This window comes from Mobula birostris, chromosome 6 (genome assembly GCF_030028105.1).
Source record: "Mobula birostris isolate sMobBir1 chromosome 6, sMobBir1.hap1, whole genome shotgun sequence".
Lineage (NCBI taxonomy): Eukaryota > Metazoa > Chordata > Chondrichthyes > Myliobatiformes > Myliobatidae > Mobula > Mobula birostris.
The window spans coordinates 20215509-20238249 of NC_092375.1; the positions used below are offsets into that span (position 1 = coordinate 20215509).

The window sequence follows — 22741 nt, forward strand, 5'->3', positions numbered from 1 at the left end:
GTTGAGCGTTTCCACTTTTTTTCCCTCTGTTCTGCATTTCTGGCTTCTGTAGTTTTTGTTTATCAAAACCTAAAATTGGGTTTAAATGATTTAAGAAAGAAATAATAAGTGTGATCAATATTTTAAATGTCACTTAAAAATCACAATCACATTCAGTATCACTGACTTGTATAATGTGAAATTTGTTGTTTTGTGGTAGCAGTATAGTGAAAAGACATCAAATTTCTTTAAATTGCAAACAAATAGTGTAAAATTAAAGGAATAATGAGAGTAGTGTTCATGGACTTTTGAGAAATCTGAAGGAGAGCAAGCTGTTTCTGAATCATTGTGTATGGTTCTTCAGGCTTCTGTACCTCCTCCCTAATGCTAATAATGAATAAAGAGTATGTCCCAGATGGTGAGGGTCCTTAGCGATAGATGTGTCTTGAGACACTGCTGTGTTCGACAACATATGGTTGTTGACCATGAATAACACTAATATTTCAATTTGCTGGTCATAAACATTGAATGATGAGGTTAAATACTTAAAATCGCTATTTTTGCTTTTTAAAATGTTCATTCGTATTACAACTATCAGTGCAAAGTTTATTGTTTTCTTGTAACTTGTAGCTTAAGTTTTCAAGGTTTTTCTTCTCAAAAGTAAATGTTTAAGTGTAGTAATTGTTAGGTTTTTGATTTGGATAAATTCTTAAATGGCTGAGCATGTGTTTCAGTTTATTAACACAAACCTGCTTCAGTTGTGACTCATTATTTTGTAAACACTTGTAGGTAGGTGTGATTCATGATTAATCACAAGCTTGTATAAAACAAAATCAAGGGTGCTATGCAATGTTGCATTTCTTATAGAGAATTGTTTTGTGGCCTTTGTGCATTTTTACATTATGGTTAGTTCAGTCTTAAACTTCAGGTCTTTGTTACTTGCCTGATGCCATGTTTGAAATTTTAAATTATTTCTGGATGCTGTTTGATTCTGCCTGTGGCTTGTGAATATTTTATAACTTAAGTAAGACTAACTAACTAAGACCCCCTTTGAGTTTGTTTCATCATTACATAAAAATCACACCTGGCATCATTATTATCCTACATTAAAATGAAATCTAAAAGTATATCTCTGTCAGCCTTGAATGTACTTACTGGTTCTTCATTCTTATCCTTTCGGCTTTGGGCATTGCAAAAGATATAATCCCATAACATGCATCCCTGACTTTTAATCTCTTACTCCAGCCTCCAACTAAAGGGGCAAACTTGTCTATACCTCTCCCACTTATTAATTAATGTTGTTCCATAAAATCACCACTTCTTTTGTGTACATGCAGGTCCATTTTGCTAAATATTTCCCGACATCCTGACAGCTTCATCCAGAAGTCAAATGTAGAGGTTTTTGTTAACTGCTTCAAATCCAGGTGCAGATTCACCAAGGCTACATGAAGTTGTAGCAAATCTTTGTTATATTTGTTCTTTATTTCCTTTGCGATGAGGCCATTGTTACAGTGGTGCTAGAAAGTTTGTGAACCCTGTAGAATTTTCTGTTTCTGCATAAATATGACCTAAAATGTGATCAGATCTTCATGTGTCCTAAAACTAGATAAAGAGCACCCAATTAAATAAAAAACAAAAAATTGTATTTCATTTACTTGTTGAGAAAAATGACCAATATTACATGTATTGTTGGGAACAGTATGTGAACCCCTGGGGTAATGCCTTCTACTGAAGCAATTTGGAGTCAGCTGCTTCAATTAATGAGATGTGGGTTGTGGAGATGCCCTATTTTTAAAAAAAAGAGACACACAAAATCAGGTTACTGACAGAGCTTGCTCTTCTCAGGAAAGATCTGTTTATATGCACCATGCTTCAATTGAAACAACTTTTAGAGGACCTTGGAAGAAGAATTGTAGAGATGGGTCAAGCTGGAAAAGGCTACAAAAACATTTCTAAAGATCTGTGTGTTCATCAGTCCACAGTAAGGGAAATTGTCTACAAATGGAGGCAACTCAGTACTGTTGCTACTCTCCCTAGGAGTAGGCATCCTGTAAAGATCACACCAGGAGGACAATGTGCAATGCCGAAGGAGATGGAAAAGAACCCAAGGGTAACAGCAAAAGACCTGCAGAAATCTCTAGAACTTGCTAAAATCTCTGTTCATGTTGTTACATACCAGCAGCAATAGACCACAAACTAAGTCAGGGTTTAATGTTAGACCACTATATTTATTGGTATCTAGTCAAAATATAGAAAATTAAACAAACTACTCTTCTAAACAGAAGTTAACAGTGTTATGCGTTTGTGGCTCCTAAACTGTCAAGCTTAGGAACAGTTCTTAAAGTTTTAAGATGGCAAGCTGAAAAGTTTCAGCTATCCATGGAATAGGTGGGGAGAGAAACTTGTAAGTCCACATTAAAATGCAACGAGGAGGCGACCACGAAGAATTTCACAGGTTCCACGCTGGGAAAACGAAGTAACAGTCACAGAAGATCTCAGCCGTCGAGTTGTATTCCGAAATCCACATAGAGATATTACAAGGTGACAGTCATGGAATATTCCTTAGCACAAGTGGACACCACATAACACATCCGAATCCATGTAAGGGTTAACGAAAGTGGTTGCCACAGGATACTCCAAAAATCCACGTATGGATCATAAGAAGTGACAGTCATGTATCCAATATGCGTTGTGTGCCACTCATTCACCCAGTCCTTTGGGCATGGGAAGGTATCAAACTTCACCCGTTACTGTAGCGAGCTCCAGTTCGCAGTCTGAAGTCCTGTCTCTCTGTCTCTCTGTCTCTCTGTCTCTCTGTCTCTCTGTCTCTCTGTCTCTCTGTCTCTCTGTCTCTCTGTCTCTCTGTCTCTCTGTCTCTCTGCATTTTGTGATACTGACGTCGTACTCCCGCCTTGTCCAGGAGCTTAAAGTGATGCCCACAGTAAACAAAACCCGTGGTCATCTAACACCTCTCCCCAAGAAGGAAAAATTTTGATCTGTAAGAGCAAAATTTTAACTACAGACTACAATATGTTAGACAATACATATACGGTTACCACATAGCACACTACAGACTAATATAACATATTGCAGGAGCATATACAAATAGTAAATTCCACTCCACTATTAAAAGTACACTGCAAGCTTGACACCAAGAAAGACAGTCGGCAATTATATTATTCTTGCCTGTAGTGTGAGTTATCATGAGATGGTACTCCTGCCAAATCAAACTCCAATTCAACAACCTTCTATTTTTGTTTTTCAGTTTATTCAAAGCACTAATGGATTATGATCTGTATAAACTACCAGTGGTTTCTGAGCTGTGCAAATATAAACATCAAAATGCTGCAAAGCTAAAATAAGTGATAATAATTCCTTCTGTATGGTGGAATAATTTCTTTGATGCTCATTGAATTTCTTTGAGAAGTAAGCCACAGGATGGTCAATATCATCATGATCATCCCTTTGTAGTAACACTGCTCCTGCAGCTTTGTCACTGGCGTCTACAGCTATGGAAAATAGTTTTGCCAAGTTAGGTGACCTGAGCACAGGTCAATGACATAAGACGTCCTTCAATTTCTCAAATGCCTCCTGGCAAGGCTCTGTCCAAATAAACTTTTCACCCTTCCTCAGGATGTTAGTTAATGGGAGGACAATATCAGCAAAATTCTTACAGAACTTGCGATAATATCTGACCATTCCTAGGAATCTTCTAAGAGCTTTTTTTTTACCAGTTGGAATGGGAACCTCAGAAATTGCCTGAACTTTTGCCTGAACAGGAGCCAACCTGCCTTGACCTACAACATAACCAAGATAGGTTGCAGTGGCATGGCCAAATTCATTCTTAGCTAAGTTAACTGTAAGGTTGTCCTTTGAGAGCCTTTCAAACAGCTTTTCCACTGCAGAGATGTGGACTTCCCATATGTCATTCCTTGTGACCAAATCATCAATATTGGCATCTGTGTGTTCTAACCCTTGAATTACAGAATTAATCATTCTCTGGAATGTTCCCGGAGCATTTTTTATTCCAAATGGCAGAACATGGTATTCATATAACCCAGAAGGCATTACAAATGCAGAAATTTCTCTACCTCTATCCGTTAATGGAGCACACCAATACCCTTTTAACAGATTGATTTTTTTGTAAGGAACTTAGCTTGTCCAACCTTGTCTACACAATCATCCGCTGTAGGGATTGGATAAGCATCTGTTTTTGTTGTAGCATTCACCTTTCTGTAATCAGTGCAAAACCTGATACTACCATCTGGTTTAGGTATCATAACACAAGGTGAGCTCCAGTCTGAAGCAGAATGCCCAATAATACCATTTTCCAACATATACTCAGTTTTTTGTTCAGCAAGTCTACATTTTTGAATATTCATGCGATACAGATGTTGTTTTATAGGGTTTGGCATCACCAACATCTACATCATGTGAGGCTACTGTTCTATTTGGAACATCAGGGAACAAATCCTGAAATTTCATGATCAGCTGCTTCATTTGCTGCCGCTGCTGCGGCTGTAAATGAGCCAGTTTCTCATCAAAATTTTCCAAAATAGTCAAATTTGTCAATCTGGCTGAAATAATGTTTGATTTAAAATGGGCCTCAGTAGGATCAGCTAGTAAATTTCCAGAGAGCTCGGATCCATCATTATTTACAAGCAACCACTGCTGCTTTTCATGATGCAGCTTAAGCATGTTTATGTGACAGAGCTGTGTTGGCGGCCTCCTGTCTGGTGTTTTGACTATGTAATCCACATCATTGACCTTAGACACAATTTCATAGGGACCATGAAATCTGGCCTGCAGGGGATTTGTCTGCACAGGGAAAAGAACGAGCACCTTATCTCCTGGCTTAAATGTCCTAACTTGGGCTTTCTTATCATACCAGGTTTTCATTTTACTCTGAGCAGATTTAAAAATTTCCCTTGCTAGGTTGCAAGCCCTTTGTAATCTGTCTTTGAATTTTAAAACATAGTCCAACAAATTTATATGCAGGTCATTGTTGATCCACTGCTCTCTTAATGCCAAAGGACCTCGGATCTGGTGCCCAAACACAAGCTCAAAGGGGCTAAAGCCTAGGGACTCTTGCACAGACTCCCTTACTGCAAATAGAAGCAAGTGAACTCCCTTATCCCAATCCTTCTCATTTTCAATACAGAATATCCTAATCATGGTTTTGAGGGTAGAATGGAATCTTTCTGAGGCCCCTTGGGATTCTGGATGGTACGCAGATGACGTAATTTATTTGGCTCCCAGTTTGTAAACTACCTGCTGAAATAATCCTGACATAAAATTACTTCCTTGATCAGACTGGATTTCTTTAGACAAACCAAATAGGGTGAAAAACTTTGAGAGCCTTCAACACAGTTGGAGCTTTGATATTCCTGAGAGGTATTGCTTCTGGAAATCTAGATGCTGTACACATGATGGTTAGCAAATACTGATGGCCGGCTCTCGTCTTTGGCAATGGATCAACACAATCCATGATAACTTTAGAAAAGGGTTCACCAAATGCAGGAATAGGCTGCAGTGGGGCCACTGGGGTGACCTGATTAGGTTTACCCACAACCTGACAAGTGTGACAAGTTTGGCAAAATGTCACTACATCTTTCCTCAAACCAAACGAATTGTCTCAAAACCTTGTCCACAGTTTTATTCACACCAAAATGGCCACCCAAGGGCATACTATGGACCAAGGTTAAAATCTCATTCCTATAGACTTTAGGAACTACAACCTGGTGAACAATTGCCCATTCCTCCCTTGCCAGAATATCAGGTGGTCTCCACTTCCTCATTAACAGTCCACCCTTGATGTAATATCCTACTGGCACTTTCTCAATCTTCTCAACTGAGGAAGCTGTTTCTCTCAATGCAACAAACTCAGGGTCTGTGGTCTGTTCCGCTATCAACTCCTTCCTGGACAAAGGCAAATCTTTATAGTCAGGCCTAATACAAGGATCCTGGTCAAACAATGAAGGCAGGAAAGTCACTGACAGGTCATCAAAACCTGAATCTTGGTATGAGCTATCATGGGTAGCGGAACCACTCTCCACAAGACCATCTGCGTTGGTAAGCTTCCTGGCCATAGCATGAGAAACTGCACAGGATGGGTAAACATTAGAATCCATCTTCGGGTCATCAGTGATTGGTGTAGTCGTCAACTGCACTGCAGGGACATCTTTGCCGCCTGCTAGATCATTCCCTAACAACAAAGAAACGCCCTTCACCGGTAAACTGGGCCGTAGTCCTATCTTAACAGGTCCTGAAACTAACTCTGACTTCAAAATTACCTTGTGCAGAGATACAGGGACAATGCCTCCTCCAATGCCTTGAATAAGATTCACTTCACCAGTGGCAGTCTCATCACAAAACTCCAGAACATTGTCCAACAGGAGCAACTGAGAAGCCCCAGTATCTCGAAGGATTTTCACTGGCACCAGGGGTGACCCTTCATTCACTGAAACAAATCCCTCTGACGCAAAAGGAATGAGCTCTTCCCTAACCGGGTCAGATATCTCAGCTCTCAGCAGAGCTTCATCAGAATGTCCAGAACCTTGTGTTTCAAGGCGCTGAATACAGGCATCTGGAACTACCTCCTTTTCCTCCTTCAGGAGGAAACAATTAGCCATAACATTACCAGGTTTCCTACAATAGTGACAAGTAGGACCAGAATGTTTCTCCTTTAATTGCTTCCCTTCATCCTTAACTTTGTCACTTTTCCCAGATTTGATTTCTGGTTTACCCTGACCATCCATGCTAGTCTTTTGAAAGGTCTTACCTGGGGTAAACTTCAGCCTATGCGTCAGAGCAAACTCATCTGCTAACTTAGCAGATTCTTGCAAAGTGCCAGCATCCTTCTCATCTAAATATGTCTTTATGTCATTATGGGCACACCTTTTAAACTCTTCAATTAAAGCCAACTCTTTCAATTTGTCAAAATCATCATCCACATTTCTAGATGTGCATCTACATGTACAAATGTTCTGTAGAGAACATACAGACTTCTCATGAGCAAATTCCACATGAGTCTGGCTCACAGATTTCCTCAAATTCCTAAACCTTTGCCTATAGGCTTCTGGAACCAGTTCATTAGCTTTAAGCACAGCCTATTTTACTGTCCCATAGTCAGCTGCATTGTCAACTGATAGGGCAGAATACGCCTGCTGAGCCTTACCTTTAATAAGACTCTGTAACAGCAGAGGCCAGCAGTCTCTTGGCCACTGTAGGCTCTGAGCAACTTTCTCAAAATGCTGAAAGTATTTATCAACCTCAGCCTCATCAAATGGAGGAACCACTTCCCAACTGGCAACAAACCTATCACTAGAGCCAGAAGTTTGACCCACAAACCTTAGCTTCTCTAGCTCAAACTGCCTCTGTTTGTCCCTTTCCTCAGTCTCTAAGTTTCTGTAGCTCTCACTTTTGTTGTTCCGTCTTGTACTGATGGTCGTCTGCTTTACTTTCAGGAAACATTTCTAACACCTCAGCTTCAAACACACCCATAGATATATAGTGCTCAACTATTCTCCTCTGAATCTCTGCCTTTTTCATAGCCAGCTTTACTGTAAGAAATTTTAACTTCTTATCAATGACCAACAACCTGCCTTTTTAGCTTCCTCTAATGCCTCAGAGGTTGGTGATGCCAGGAATTCATCAATATCCATTGCTGCTGGTTTCCACACACAAGTCAATCAAAAGGGAAGTAATCAATGAAATCAATGGGTAAGCTCCAATTTGTTCAGATCCCAGACGAGTCCCCACTTTATGTTACGTACCAGCAGCAATAGGCCACAAACTGAGTCAGGGTTTAATAGTAAACCACTATATTTATTAGTATCTAGTAAAAATATAGAAAATTAAACAAACTACTCTTCTAAACAGAAGTTAACAGTGTTATGTGTTTGTGGCTCCCAAGCCGTCAAGCTTAGGAACAGTTCTTAAAGTTTTAAGATGGCAAGCTGAAAAGTTTCAGCTATCCACGGAATAGGTGGGGGGGGGGTGGAGAAACTTGTAAATCCACATTAAAATGCAACGAGGAGGCGATCACGAAGAACTCCACAGGCTCCACGCAGGGAAAACTGAGTAACAGTCACAGAAGATCTCAGCCATCGAGTTGTATTCCTAAATCCACGTAGAGATATTACAAGGTGACAGTCACGGAATATTCCTTAGCACAAGTGGACACCACATAACACCCCTGAATCCATGTAAGGGTTAATGAAAATGGTCACCACAGAATACTCCAAAAATCCACGTATGGATCATAAGAAGTGACAGTCACATATCCAATATGCATTGTGTACCGCTCATTCATCCAATCCTTTGGGTATGGGAAAGTATCAAACTTCACCCATTACTGTAGCGAGCTCCTGTTCGCAGTCTGAAGTCCTCTCTGTCTCTCTCTAGATGTGTCCCAGCAGTCTGTCCGCATTTTGTTATACTGACATCATACTGCCACCTCGTCCAGGCGCTTAAAGTGACACCCACAGTAAACAAAACCTGTGGTCATATAAAAATGTGTCCACTATAAGAAGGACACCTTGGTGGAAACCACTCCTCTCCAAAAAAAAAAAAATCATTTCTGTACATCTCAAGTTTGAAAAATACCACTCAGATGTTCTACAGTGGTACTTCTGGAATAATGTTCTGTGGACAGATGAGACAAAAGTTAAACTTTTTTGGCAGAAAAATGCACATTGCTATGTTTGGAGGAGAAAGGGCACTGCACACCAACACCCAAACCTCATCCCAACTGTGAAGCATGTTGGAAGGAGCATCATGGTGTGGGGTGCTTTGCTACCTCAGGTCCTGGACAGCTTGCAATTGTTGAGAGAACAATTAATTCAAAATTATATCAAGACATTTTACAGGAGAATGTCAGGGTAGCAGTCCATCATCTGAAGCTTAATAGAAGTTGGATAATGCCACAAGACAATGATCCAAAAGACAAAACTAAATCAACAACAGAATGGTTGAAAAACAGTCAAATTCATGTTTTGGGATGGCTGAGTCAATGTCCTGACCATAATCCTATAGAAATGTTGTGGAAGTCCTGAAGCAAGCAGTTCATGCAAGGAAACCCACCAACATCCCAGAGTTGAAGCAGTTTTGGAAGGAGAAATGGTCTAAATTTCCTACAAGCCAATGTGCAGGACTGATCAACAGTTATCAAAAATATTTGGTTGAAGTTATTACTGTACAAGGGGTTACAGCAGTTACGGAAAGCAAAGGTTCGCATACTTTTCCCAACAAATACATGTAATATTGAATACTTTTTCTCAATAAATGAATGAGGAAGTGATGTTTTTTGTCTTATTTAATTGGGTTCTCTATCTAGTTTTAGGACTTGTGTGACTATCTGATCACATTTTAGGTCATATTTATGCAGAAATAGAGAAAATTCTGCAGGGTTCACAAACTATCTAGCATCACTGTACCTTGCTGCCTTAGTTATTTGTTGTTCCTGCAGATAACATTCCTGTTTCAGATGCAGATCATATATAATGGTGTAGCTCACACCATTCAATGTGTTTTTCTATTTCTCCTATTAAACAGATATTCCCATGCTTCAGCTTGTATTCCAGCTGCTATCTTTTCTCATAATTGACTGAAAATGTCAATATTCTTTTATAGGCACACAAGAAAATGTGAACAGGATAGGCCATTGAGCCCCTCCAGTCTGGCCTGCCATTTCATATGGTCATGACTGCTACCCCATGGCTCAACTCCTGTTCTGTAACAGATCCCCTTGTAGTGACTTGCAGTTCTCTGGGGTAGAGTATTCCAGAGATTTGCTACGCTCTGTGAGAAGACTTTATCTTAAAAATATGTCTGTCATTTGAGAGACTCCTGCTAGTGTAACCACCTCTTTTCAAAACCACAAAAATACCCTGTCTTGCTCCCATTAGTACGTTGTACATTTCAATTAGGTCATCCTTCATTTTTGAAAACTTTTTTAAAAGTTTGATCCTCACCTCAGAAGTTAGATTGGGGAATCTCTTGGTCAGTTGATGTCCTTCTCGCAATTTGTTCCCCCCCCCCCCCCCCCCTGTCAGCATCTCTGGAAATATTACACTTGGTTACTTTATCCAAGTCACTAAAATAGAGGGATCCTTGCACTCCAAGGCACCCTGCTTGTTCCAGTCTGCTGATTAGAAATGTGCAAGTACATTTACACCTTGTGTCACGAACATGAGAAATTTGTAGATGCTTGAAATCCAAGCAACACACTGAAATGCTGGAGGAACTCAGCAGTCCAGGCAGCATCTGTGGAAAACAGTGCAACAGTTGACGTTTTGGACCAATACTTCATGTCCTTATTTTGCGGTTTCTAAGTGACACCTTATCAAACGTGCCTCAGAAATCTATTTTGTCCATTGACATTTTCTTTACCTACTGTTAGTTGCATTCTCTAAATTTGTTTGGCAATTTTCACAAAACTATGTTGGCATTGTTTAGTTGGCATCAAATGTCTTGCTAAGCATCCCCTAATGTCCAACAGTCTCTTGACAATTGTTGCCTATAATTTTCTGGCATCTTTCACCTTCCTTTATTGAATAGTGGTATCATCCTTACTGTTTTCTATTCCTCTGAAACCTTTTCAATATTAGTGGAAATATTTATGCCACCCATAAAGGATGTTACCAGGACTTGAAGGACTGAATTACAGGGAGAGATTGAGCGGACTGAGATTCTTCCTCTGGAGCATAGAAGTATGAGGAGTGATCTCACAGAGGTATATGAAATCATGAGGGACATGTGGTGAATGCACACAGGTTTTTTTTCTCTAGAGTTGGGGAATCAGAACTAGAAGGCATAGATTTAAGGTGAAAGGGGTATGGTTTAATAGAACCTGAGGGGTACCTTTTTCATCCAGAGAGTGGTCATTATATTGGGATGAGCTGCCAATAAGAATCATTGAGGCAGGTACATAAACAATATGTGTAAAAAGTATATGGTTAGGAAAGGTTCAGAGAAAACATGGGCAAATAGGACATACTTAAATGGGAATCTTGGTCTCTATGGACCATTTGGACCAAAATGCACGTTTCCTGCTGTATGATGTTGTAAGTCTATGACTCTGTTCATCCACCATCTCTGGAACTATGTCTTTTCAAACCTAGGAAAACAGGCCATTATGTCTGTGGAATTTGTCAGCTTTTGATCCTAACAGTTTGCATCATATTTCGAAGGGATGATGTGCAGCATCTTGTGAATGGGAGGGTTGGAAATCTAAAAATGAACATTGAAATTAATTCTACTCTTAAATTCAGTCACATCAACTCCATCTTTGGTGATTGGCATGTTTTGTCAATTTCTGCTGGAGCTGTTTGTGACAAAATAAATCTATAAATTTAATGCATCTTGAAAGCTTTATCATTGTCCGGAAAACATCTTAGTAGGATTTGTGTACAAGTTGTACCATCAAATGTTTTGTTAATCAGTTTGATTTGAGCTTCAATTATAGGCAAAACATGTCTATCAAATTAATTTTAAGCTCTCATATAATGATGTGGCAAATTTTACATGTGAGTTACCATGGTAGCTTGCACCATATAAAATTAGGTTAAATTTAAGTTAAATTAGAGGAGTGGAAAATTAAGTGAAGTAAATGGGGGTTCAAAGGCTCTAGAATTCAGAAAGTTGTTCAGTAACACATTAATAATTATGTTCCAGGGCTCTGATGATTGTCTTGTAAAGATCTGGGCCACACACACTGGTCGATTACTCTCCACCTTGCGTGGCCACTCTACTGAAATTTCTGATATGGCTGTGAATTACGAGAACTCTATGTTAGCTGCTGGCAGTTGTGATAAGCTAATTCGAGTCTGGTGCTTGAGAACATGCGCTCCCGTAGCTGTGCTACAAGGACACACAGGATCCATTACTTCTTTGCAGGTAATATTAAAAATATGTAAAGTTTATGACATTGTAAGTACTATATGAATGTTGTTTAAAATTGTAATCAATGGGTTTGCTCTTTTCTTGATTCTACCAGTTTTCTTATGGTGACCTTTTAAGAATTTCATTCTGACGACAACAAAATTACATAAATCCTGAACTTTAAAAAACAATGATTTCAGCAAGTTAGCTCTGAAAGAACTTGCATTGTGCCAGCACGGAACAGAATTATGTACTTGCATATTTAAAAATCAGGCTTCTTCTACCATTTAACTACAAAGGGTTCTAAAATAACTTTCTGTAATTGAATGTAGGTATGTAAAAGACTTGCCCTTTCATTATGTGAACTGGTTGTAACGTGATATTCAAGTACTTTGATATATAAAATAGATAATTGCAATAGATTCTTATTGGGGGAGAAAAGTGGTATGCTGATACAAATTGGAAGTTATTTTACAATCCGATCAGTTATTGTATTTTTCAACACATTTATTTTTTAAATGACTGTCCAGTCATTATTGTATCAGCATCTTAAATTGACAATGCAACTCAGGCAAGGTTACTGGAATTCAGAATTTGGCATTAAAAATCCATTTGGAAAGGTTGTCTGGATAGACATTGGGGTTAGATGGAATCCATTGAGTGCCCCAATTATATTTTTGAAATTTCAGTTTTGGCCACCATCTAAACATATCATAAATATTGTACATGATGTGTGAATGCTCAGAACACAGATAAATGTCGATGCAACTATTTTACACATTCTAATGTCAAAATAAATTAGTAAATCAAGATTCAGTATTATTAATATGAGGTTTTGACATTTAAAATCAAGTTTTTAATTTGTTGTAGCTGCATTAAAGCAAAGAATGTGATTCATCTATTTTGTTTACTGATATTATGTAAATATGATTAAACTATTTACAATAGTCCTTGTGTTTTATGTATGATGCTGCTTTCTACAATTTTCCAGTTTGGTCCAATGAGTAAAGGTTCAGTCCGGTACATGGCCTCTACAGGATCTGATGGGAGTGTGTGTTTTTGGCAGTGGGATTCAGATACGCTAAAGTTTAAGTAAGTTTTACTAAGTATTGATCAATGACATAAAGTGGCTATTTTGTAAATTGGAATAATTATAATCTTGGTTTAATAATTTACTGGTTCATTTTAAAATATTTATTTAGTCTTTGCTGATATTCGTATGCACTACCACATTTGTAATATTTTCAAAGAGTAGTAGTGACAACTATTTCTAAAACCTTCTATGTCAGTCGGAATAAATATTCTGAAATGATAAAGGAAATAAAATTGATTTTTTTCCACTTTGAAAATGATTTCTCACTTCCAGAAAATAATTTTATTCTCAAACAATAAGTGTGAAATAATATTGTGCCATATCATTGGAAGCATGACAATAGTCAAAAAATAAGAATGACAAAAGATTTTGAGGGAGTAATTATAGTGAACAGAAATGTTTGTTCATAGTCAATTCAACACAATATTATTTTCTCAGTTGGTTACAAATGCTTTGCTCTCTGGACTTAGCAGATTAATTTAGGGTTATAATTGAAATAATTGAAATTACAATGTATGGGCATGAACACATCAAATGACTGAGAAGCACTGTTGTTTCAAAGTATCAAAGACTGTTTTTGCAGGCGTAGCGAAATTTTCACATGCCAAATTTAACCAATAATGGGTCAATGATTTGATGCTTGAGCTGAAAAACATTGCAGCCACTGTTTGAGCACTTGAAATGTTTTATGTCTCAATGAATAAGACATTGTATAGTTATAGATCCTAAAAAATGAATAGTTCTGATTGGTTAATGCTGTCATATGATTTATGCATGTGTAACTCTGATAGAATTATACAATAGTAGGCACAGTAGAGGGCCATTCTCTATTGAATCTTTGCCACTTCCAGATGGAACAATCCAACCAACCTGCTTCTCCATTCTTTTCCCTGTAGCTCTGTACATTCCTAATTATATATTCAATTTTCTTTAAGGATCTAATCTTATTTTCACCACCTATGCAGGTGATGAATTCCAGATCCTAATCAGTCTAAGTATTTTTCTTGCATTTCCCCTTGTTGATTTTAGTTTGCTTAGAACTTTAACCTCTACCTTTCTGGTCCTTGAGCCATCCATTATAATTAAGTTTCCTTTACTTGATTAAATGCATCAAGACGTCAAAACCTCTATCAAATGTCCTCACGATGTTTTGTTTCAAGGAAACAAGTTCCAGCTGAAATGTTGCTTAAATATATCATCTGTCATGTTTGAAGGGAATTCCAAGGTTGATGCAGGGTAATCCAGTTCATTTAACCTTGATGTCATTTTCTTTGTAGTGGTTTGATGCAAACGAGTAGATTGCTGGCTTTTCAGAAGACATTCAATTCAAAATCTACAGAAATGAATCATGTCAGACCATGTTTGTTCAGCAGGTTTCCTTTCCTAAAGTTTTTAGTAATAGTCTCATCACTATTAAAACAGTGCTGTCACCAGTTTGTTTTTAATTCATTAATTTCATTAGCTGTATTAATATCCACAAGCTGGTACTTTAAAAAAAATTGCTGTGTTTTATGCATTGTTACTCATCTGCAGAATGTAGATGTGGAAAATGCAAATTCAAATCCCATTTTGTGCATGAGATGTTGGGAATGAGACTCAGTTGTGATCTTGTTGAGAGCATTCTGACTGGCTGCATCACCACCTCTGACTTGAGACTTCAATGCACAGGATTGAAGGGGGCTGCCAGCTGCTATAGCTACCTTATGTTTCTTGCAACAATCTGTGATCTTTTTACAAATGTATTCTCCTAAGTCCCTAAGTCTGTTGGGTGGTCTGTAGTATAGCCCCATTAATGTGGTCATACTTTTCTTATTTCTCAGTTGCATCCATAATGCCTCATTAGATGAGTTCTTCAGTCTCTTCTGATGAGGCACTGCCATGATATCTTCCCTGACCAGTAGCACCACCGTCCTGCTTTAATCCTTCTGCTCTGTCACGTCTAAAGCAACGGAACCCCAGAGTATTGAGCTGCCAGTCCTGTCCCTCCTGTAAACAAGTTTCACTAGTGGCTTTATAGAGTGGGTGACGGAGTAGAGGTAGACAGAGTAGGAGGGCTTTGGTTCAATGGGCTTTGTTGATAGTGGGTTGAGGCGAGGTAAGCTACCTGTGAGGAATAGGAAGTATGTCTGTGAGGCTGGTGTTCTGTAGTGGGTGTCAGATGTGGGAAGTCTGGGAGACGCCCAGCCTCCCGGACAGCCATATCTGTGCCAGGTGCATCGAGCTGCAGCTCCTTGAGGATCCCATTAGGGAACTGGAGCTGCACCTTGATAATCTTCATCTGGTCAGGGAAAGTGAGGAGGTGATAGAGAGGAGCTATCAGCAAGTAGTCACACCGGGGCCTCGGGAGACAGATAAGTGGGTAACAGTCAGGAGAGGGAAGGGCAAGAGTCAGATACTAGTGAGTACTAATGTGGCTGTCCTCCTTAACAATAAGTACTCCTGTTTGAGTACCAGTGGGGGGGGACAATCTACTTGGGGAAAGCGACAGTGGCCATGCCTTTGGCACAGAGTCTGGCCCTGTGGCTCAGAAGGGTAGGGAAGGGAAGAGGAGGGCAGCAGTGATAGGGGAATGTATAATTAGGGGGTCAGACAGGTGATTCTGTGGATGCAGGAAAGAAACACGGATGGTAGTTTGCTCCCCAGGTGCCACGGTCCAGGATGTTTCAGATCGCTTACACGATATCCTGAAGTGAGAAGGTGATCAGCTGGAGGTCATGGTACATATTGGTACCAAAGACATAGGGAGGAGGTCCTGAAAACAGACTACAGGGAGTTAGGAAAGAAGCTGAGAAGCAAGACCTCAAAGGTAGTAATCTCGGGACTACTGCCTGTGCCACGCGACAGTGAGTATAGGAATAGAGTGAGGTGGAGGATAAATGTGTGGCTGAGGGATTGGAGCAAGGAGCAGGGATTCAATTTTCTGGATCATTGGGACCTCTCTTGGGGCAGACGCGACCATTACAAAAAGGACAGGTTGCATTTGAATCCAAGGGGGACTAATATCTTGGCAGGGAAGTTTGCTAAGGCTGTTGGAGAGAGTTTAAACTAAAATTGCTGGGGGGTGGGAACCGAACTGAAGAGATGAAGGAAGGGGAGGTTGGCTGACAAATAGAGAAAGCTTGTAGGCAATGTGAGAGGGAGGATAGGCAGATGGTAGAGAAGGGATGCTCTTGGACTGGTGAGTTGAGATGTGTTTATTTTAATGCAAGAAGCATCATGAACAAAGCGGACGAGCTCTTGGAGCTATGGCGTTGTGGCCATTACAGAGACTTGTATGGCTCAAGGACAGGCGTGGTTACTTCGAGTGCCAGGCTTTAGATGTTTCAGAAAGGACAGGGAGGGAGGCAAAAGAGTTGGGGGCGTGGCACTGTTGATCAGAGATGGTGTCAAGGCTGCAGAAAAGGAGGAAGTCACGGAGGGTTTGTCTGTTGAGTCTCTGTGGGTGGAAGTTAGGAACGGAAAGGGGTCAATAACTCTACTGTGTTTTTTATAGACCTTCAAATAGTAACAGGGACATCGAGGAGCAGATAGGGAGACAGATTCTGGAAAGGTGTAATAATAACAGGGTTGTGGTGGTGGGAGATTTTAATATCCCAAATATTGCTTGGCATCTTCCTGGAGCAAGGGGTTTAGATGAGCTGGAATTTGTTAGGTGTGTTCAGGACGGTTTTCTGACACAGTATGTAGATAAACTGAGAAGAGGAGAGGCTGTACTTGATCTGGTATTGGGAAATGAACCTGGTCAGGTGTCGGGTTTCTCAGTGGGAGAGCATTTTGGAGATGGTGATCACAATTCTAACTCCTTTACCACAGCATTGGAGAGGGACAGGAACAGACAAGTTAGGAAAGCGTTTAATTGGAGTAAAGTGAAATATGAAGCTATCAGGCAGGAACTTGGAAGTATAAATTGGGAGCAGATGCTCTCAGGGAAATGTATGGCAGAAATGTGGCAAATGTTCGGGGATATTTGTATAGGTACATTCTGTATAGGTACGTTCCAATATAGGGTATGGAAACCGTAGTGTACAAAGGCTGTTGAAAATCTAGTCAAGAAGAAAAGAAAAGCTTACGAAAGGTTCCAAAAGCTAGGTAATGATAGAGATCTAGAAAATTATAAGTCTAGCAAGAAGGAGCTTAAGAATGAAATTAGGAGAGCCAGAAGGGGCCATGAGAAAGCCTTGGCGAGCAGGATTAGGGAAAACCCCAAGGCATTCTACAAGTATGTGAAGAGCAAGAGGATAAGACGTGAGAGAATAGGTCCAATCAAGTGTGACAGTGGAAAAGTGTGTATGGAACTGGAGGAGATAGCAGAGGTACTTAATGAATACTTTGCTTCAATATTCACTACGGAAAAGGACCTTGGCGATTGTAGGGATGAGTTGCAGCAGACTGAAAGATCTGAGCATGTAGACATTAAGAAGGAGGATGTGCTGGAGCTTTTGGAAAGCTTCAAGTTAGTTAAGTCACCGGGACCGGACGAGATAGACCCTTGGCTACTGTGGGAGGTAAGGGAGATTGCTGATCCTCTGGCAATGATCTTTGCATCATCAAGGGGGATGGGACAGATTCCGGAGGATTGGAGGGTTGCTGACATTGTTCCCTTATTCAAGAAAGGGAGTAGAGATAGCCCAGGAGATTATAGACCAGTAAGTTTTGCTTCAGTTGGTAAGTTAATGGAGAAGATCATGAGAGGCAGGTTTTATGAACATTTGGAGAGGCGTAATACGGTTAGGAATAGTTAATATGGCTTTGTCAAAGGCAGATCGTGCCTTACGAGCCTGATTGAATTTTTTGAGGATGTGACTAAACACATTGACAAAGATGTAGTGTATATGGATTTCAGCAAGGCATTTGATAAGTTATCCCATACAAGGCTTATTGAGAAAGTAAGGAGGCATGGGATCCAAGGGGACCTTGCTTTGTGGATCCAGAATTGGCTTGCCTACAGAAGGAAAAGAGTCATTGTAGATGGGTCATATTCTGCATGGAGGACGGTGACTGGTGGTGTGTCTCAGGGATCTGTCCTGGGGATCCCTTCTCTTCGTGATTTTTATAAATGAGCTGGATGAAGAAGTGGAGGGATGGGTTTGTAAAATATGCTGATGACGCAAAGGTTGGGTGTGATGTGAATAGTGTGGAGGGCTATCAGAGGTTACAGCGGGACATTGATAGGATGCAAAATTGGGCTGAGAAGTGGCAAATAGAGTTTAAGAGAGGGGTGATTGATGAGTTTGTGGCCTAAGGTAGAAGGAGTCAGTTTTAGAAAACCTGGCACATTTATTTTTCAACATAGTCCCCTCCTACATTTACACACTTAGTCCAATGGTCGTGGAACATACGGATCCCTTCGTTGTTGAAGTCGGAGTCTTGAACCTCCAGAAAGTGGTCCACAGCATAGGTAATTGATAAGTTTGTGGCCTAAGGTAAAAGGAGATGAGTTATTAATGTCAAACTTCCTACATTATCACTCAGAGTTGAACTGCACGTGCATGTAATGAGAGCTGTAAAACTCATCTCCTTCTACCTTAGGCCACAAACTTATCAATCACTCCTGCTGTGGACCACTTTCAGGAGGTCCAAGACGCCGACTTCTACCAAGAAGGGATCCGTATGCTCCATAACCGCTGGACTGTGTGTGTAAATGTAGAAAGGTACTATGTTGAAAAATAAATGTGCTAGGTTTTCTAAAATTGACTCTTTCTACCTTTGGCCACGAACTTATCAATCAGCCCTCATATTACAGCTTTATAGGACCCCGGTCAGACCCCTCCTGAAGTTCTGTGCTCAGTTTTGGTCACCTCACTACAGGAAAGATGTGGAAACTACAGAAAGGGTGCAGAGGAGATTTTCAAGGATGTTGCCTGGATTGGGGAGCATGCCCTATGAGAATAGGCTGAGTGAATTTGGCCTTTTCTCCTTGGAGCGATGGAGGAAGAGAGGTGACCTGATAGAGGTGTATAAGATGATGAGAGGCATTGATCGTGTGGATAGTCAGAGGCTTTTATCCAGGGCTGAAATGCCTAACATGAGAGGGCACAGTTTTAAGGTGCTTGGAAGTAGGTACAGAGGAGATGGGTAATTTTTTTATGCAGAGATTGGTGAGTGCGTGGAATGGGCTGCCAGTGGTGGAGGTTGAAATGATTGGGTCTTTTAAGAGGCTCCTATTGGTACATGGAGCTTAGGAAAACAGAGGGCTATGTGTAACCGTAGGTAATTTTTAAAATAAGTACATGTTTGACATGATCGTGGGCTGAAGGGCCTGTCTTATGCTGTAGGTTTTCTGTGTTTCTGTGGCTAGAACGTCAAAATTCCAAGTGTTGATTCGTGCTCTGGGCTTATCGACCTTTCCTATAATACTACTTGCATTGAAATATATACAGCTCAGTTCACTCGTTGAACCATGCCGAACCTTTTGATTGCTGACTTTGACTGAGGTCTTACCAACATCTGTCTCCACAGCCTCTCCACTAACTGTTGTGGCACTCTGGATCCCATTCCCCTGCAACTCTCGTTTAAACCCTCACTGTGCAATATTAACAAACCTTTCTGATAGGATATTGGTCCCCCTGCAGTTCAGATGCAAACTGTCCCTTCTGTACAGGTCCCACCTTCCCTGGAAGTGAGCCCAATGGTCCAAAAATCTTATGCACTCCCTCTTCCTCCAACTGCTTAGCCACGTGTAAAACTGTATAATCTTCCTTGTTCTGGCCTCGTTTACAGGTGGCATGGGTAGTAATTCTGAGATCACAAATCTGGAGGTACTGCACCTAACTCTCTGAACTCCCTTTGCAGAACCTTGTCACTCATCCTACCCATGTCATTGGTACCCACATGGACCACGATTTCTGATGTTCATCCTCCCACTTAAGTTTGCTGTGGACTCAATCCGAGATGTCCTTGACCCTGGCACCCGAGAGACAACATACTATCCTCCTTGAATTCAATCTTGACTTCCTTTCAATTCTGAATTAGCGATTGAAGTTTACAGGAGCGGTTGAGACCATGCTGTCCAATGATTTGTTCTTCATTTATCTTCCTTTTCTATTCTTTCCTTTATAAACTTTATTTGATGGCCATTTGGGCACCACTTGGGTTATATCTCGGCAAAATGGCTTAATTACAAATTTTCAAAAGGCATTGGAGTTAAAAACAGTAGGTAAGACTTATTTTAGCTTTGATTATGTTATAACACTATCACTCATCTGAAAAACAAAGAAATAAGTTATTGAGAGGTTTGTTAAAAAGACATATTTTTCTTTAATCTTGAATTCCTTTCAATTAGGAATCAGCCATTGAAGTTTACAGAGCGGTCGAGACCAGGCTCTCCAATGATTTGTTCCTCATTTAGCATTGGTAAGTACTAGAAACACTTTGTATTTTTTAATTTTTATGAAGCCTGAAAGTGCATGTAGCTAGGTAAGATATTGCCTGAAATGGAGGGCTATAAGGGTAATTTAGATCAGCTGTGTTTGTTCTGCTCTGAAACATAGGATGCTAGACGGTAACCTTATAAAGATTTATAAAAATTTTGAAGGGCATAGATAGTCATTCATTCAGTAAGTACAGTTTAGTAAATCCTTTCACAGGTATTTTCAGAAGTGATCATAAATGTTCAAAACTGCATATGTTTGTTCTTTGTTTCTGAGAGATAGTAGAATTTGCAGAGTTGAGTAAGAAATTTATTGTGAGATTTTTCTTAAGATTGTTCAAATGTGTTCACTAATAGAGAGGTCCCAATTCTGCACTTTGGAACTTTTAATGCTTGTTGTGGAATATCTTGGTAGGGAAGGTTTATGCTTTCTCCACCTTGTTCAAAAATTTCCATAGACCATAAGAAATAGGAGCAAATTAGGCCATTTGGCCCATCAAATCTGCTCTGTCATTCAGTCATGGCTGATCCTTTTTTCCCCTCAGCCCCACACCCCGGCTTCTCCCTGTAACCTTTGATGCTGTGATCAATCAAGAAAACTATCAAGCTCTGCCTTAAAAACACCCAATGACCTGGCTTCCACAGCTGCCTGTAGTAACAAATTCCATAAATTCACCACCCTCTGGTTAAAGAAATTTCTACTCATCTGTTTTAATTGGACACTTCTCTATCCTGAGGCTATCTAGACATTCCCACCATGGGGAAGCAGCCTTTCCATGTCTACTCTGTCTGGGCCTTCCAACATTCGAAAGATTTCAATGAGATTCCCTCCCACTCCCCATTCTTCTAAATTCCAGTGAGTACAGACCCAGAGCTATCAAATATTCCTCATATGATAACCTTTCATTCCCGGAACATTCCTTGTGAACCTCTTCTAAACCCTCTCCAATGCCAGCACATCTTTTCTTAGATGAGGAGTCCAGAACTGTTCACAATACTCAAAGGTGAGGTTACACCAGTGCCTTATTAAAGCCTCAGTATCATATGCCTGCTCTTGTATTCTGGACGACTTGAAATGAATGCCAACATTGCATTTGCCTTCCTCACCACCAACTCTACCTGCATGTTAACCTTTAGGGTAAACTCCCAAGTCCCTTTGTATCTCAGATTTTTTTGATTTTCTCCCCGTTCAGAAAATAATCTGCACATTTATTTCTACTACCAAAGTGCATGATCATGCATTTTCCAATATTGTATTTCATTTGCCATTTTCTTGCCTGTTCTGCTAATCTGTCTAAATCCTTCTGCAGCCTACCTCTTTCCTCAACACTACCTGCTACTCTACCAATCTTCATATCATCTGCAAACTTGGCAACAAAGCCATGTATTCTAAATCATTTATATACAACGTAAAAAGAAGCGGTCCCAATACAGATCCCTTCGGAACACCACTTGTCACTGGCAGCCAACCAGAAAAGGATCCTTTTATTCCCATCACATACAAGAGAAAATCTGCAGATGCTGGAAATCCAAGCAACACACAAAATGCTGGGGGAACTCAGCAGGCCAGGCAGCATCTATGGGGGAGTGGGGAAAGTACAGTCGACGTTTTGGACCGAGACCCTTCGACAGGACTGGAGAAAAAAAAGATGAGTAGATTTAAAATGTAGGAAAAGGGAAGAGAGAAACATAAGGTGATAGGTGAAACTGGGACAGGGAGGGATGAAATAAAGAGCCGGGAAGTTGATTGTTGAAAGAGGTACAGGGCAGGAGAACCTGATGGCATGAACATCGATTTCTCAAACTTCTGGTAATGTGCCCACAACCCCTTTCCCCCTCTCATCTTATTTCCATTGCCTCCCTCTGGTGCTCCTCCTGCCCTTTCTTTCTTCCATGGCTTTCTGTCCTCTCCTATCAGACCTCCCCTTCTCCAGCCCAGTATCTCTTTTACCAATCAACTTCTCAGCTCTTTTCTTCACCCCTCCCTCCTCCCGGTTTCACCTATCATTTTGTGTTTCTTTCTCCCCTCCCCCTCCCCCTTTTAAATCTACTCTTTTTTTTCCCTCCAGTCCTGCCAAAGGGTCTCGGCCCGAAATGTCGACTGTACTTTTTTTATGGATGCTGTCTGGCCTGCTGAGTTCCTCCAGCATTATATGTGTGTTCCTTGTATTCTCACTTGCTACCTTCTACCAATCAACTAATGCTTTAACCATGTCAGTTACTTTCTTGTAATACCATGGGCTCTCAATGTGGTTAGCAGCCTCATGTGTGGCTCCTTGTCAAAGGCCTTCTGAAAATCCAAATGTACAAACGTTTGTACAACATCCACTACAAACCCTTTATCTATCCTACTTGTAATCTCCTCAAAGCATTCCAACAGGTTTGTCAGGCCAGATTTTCCCTCAAGGAAGCCATGC

General features: G+C 40.3%; 1 protein-coding gene across 4 annotated transcripts in view; it reads left to right on the forward strand.

Moving 5' to 3' along the window:
- The window catches only part of LOC140198843 (bromodomain and WD repeat-containing protein 1-like), a 157488-nt gene that overhangs the window by 18110 nt on the left and 116637 nt on the right, over positions 1 to 22741 (forward strand). For all 4 annotated transcript variants that reach the window (XM_072259976.1, XM_072259973.1, XM_072259974.1 and 1 more), the window contains 3 exons: positions 11656 to 11877; positions 12854 to 12954; positions 20238 to 20308. In XM_072259976.1, the coding sequence (XP_072116077.1) occupies positions 11656 to 11877; positions 12854 to 12954; positions 20238 to 20308 (394 nt within the window). The remainder of the gene's footprint in view (positions 1 to 11655; positions 11878 to 12853; positions 12955 to 20237; positions 20309 to 22741) is intronic.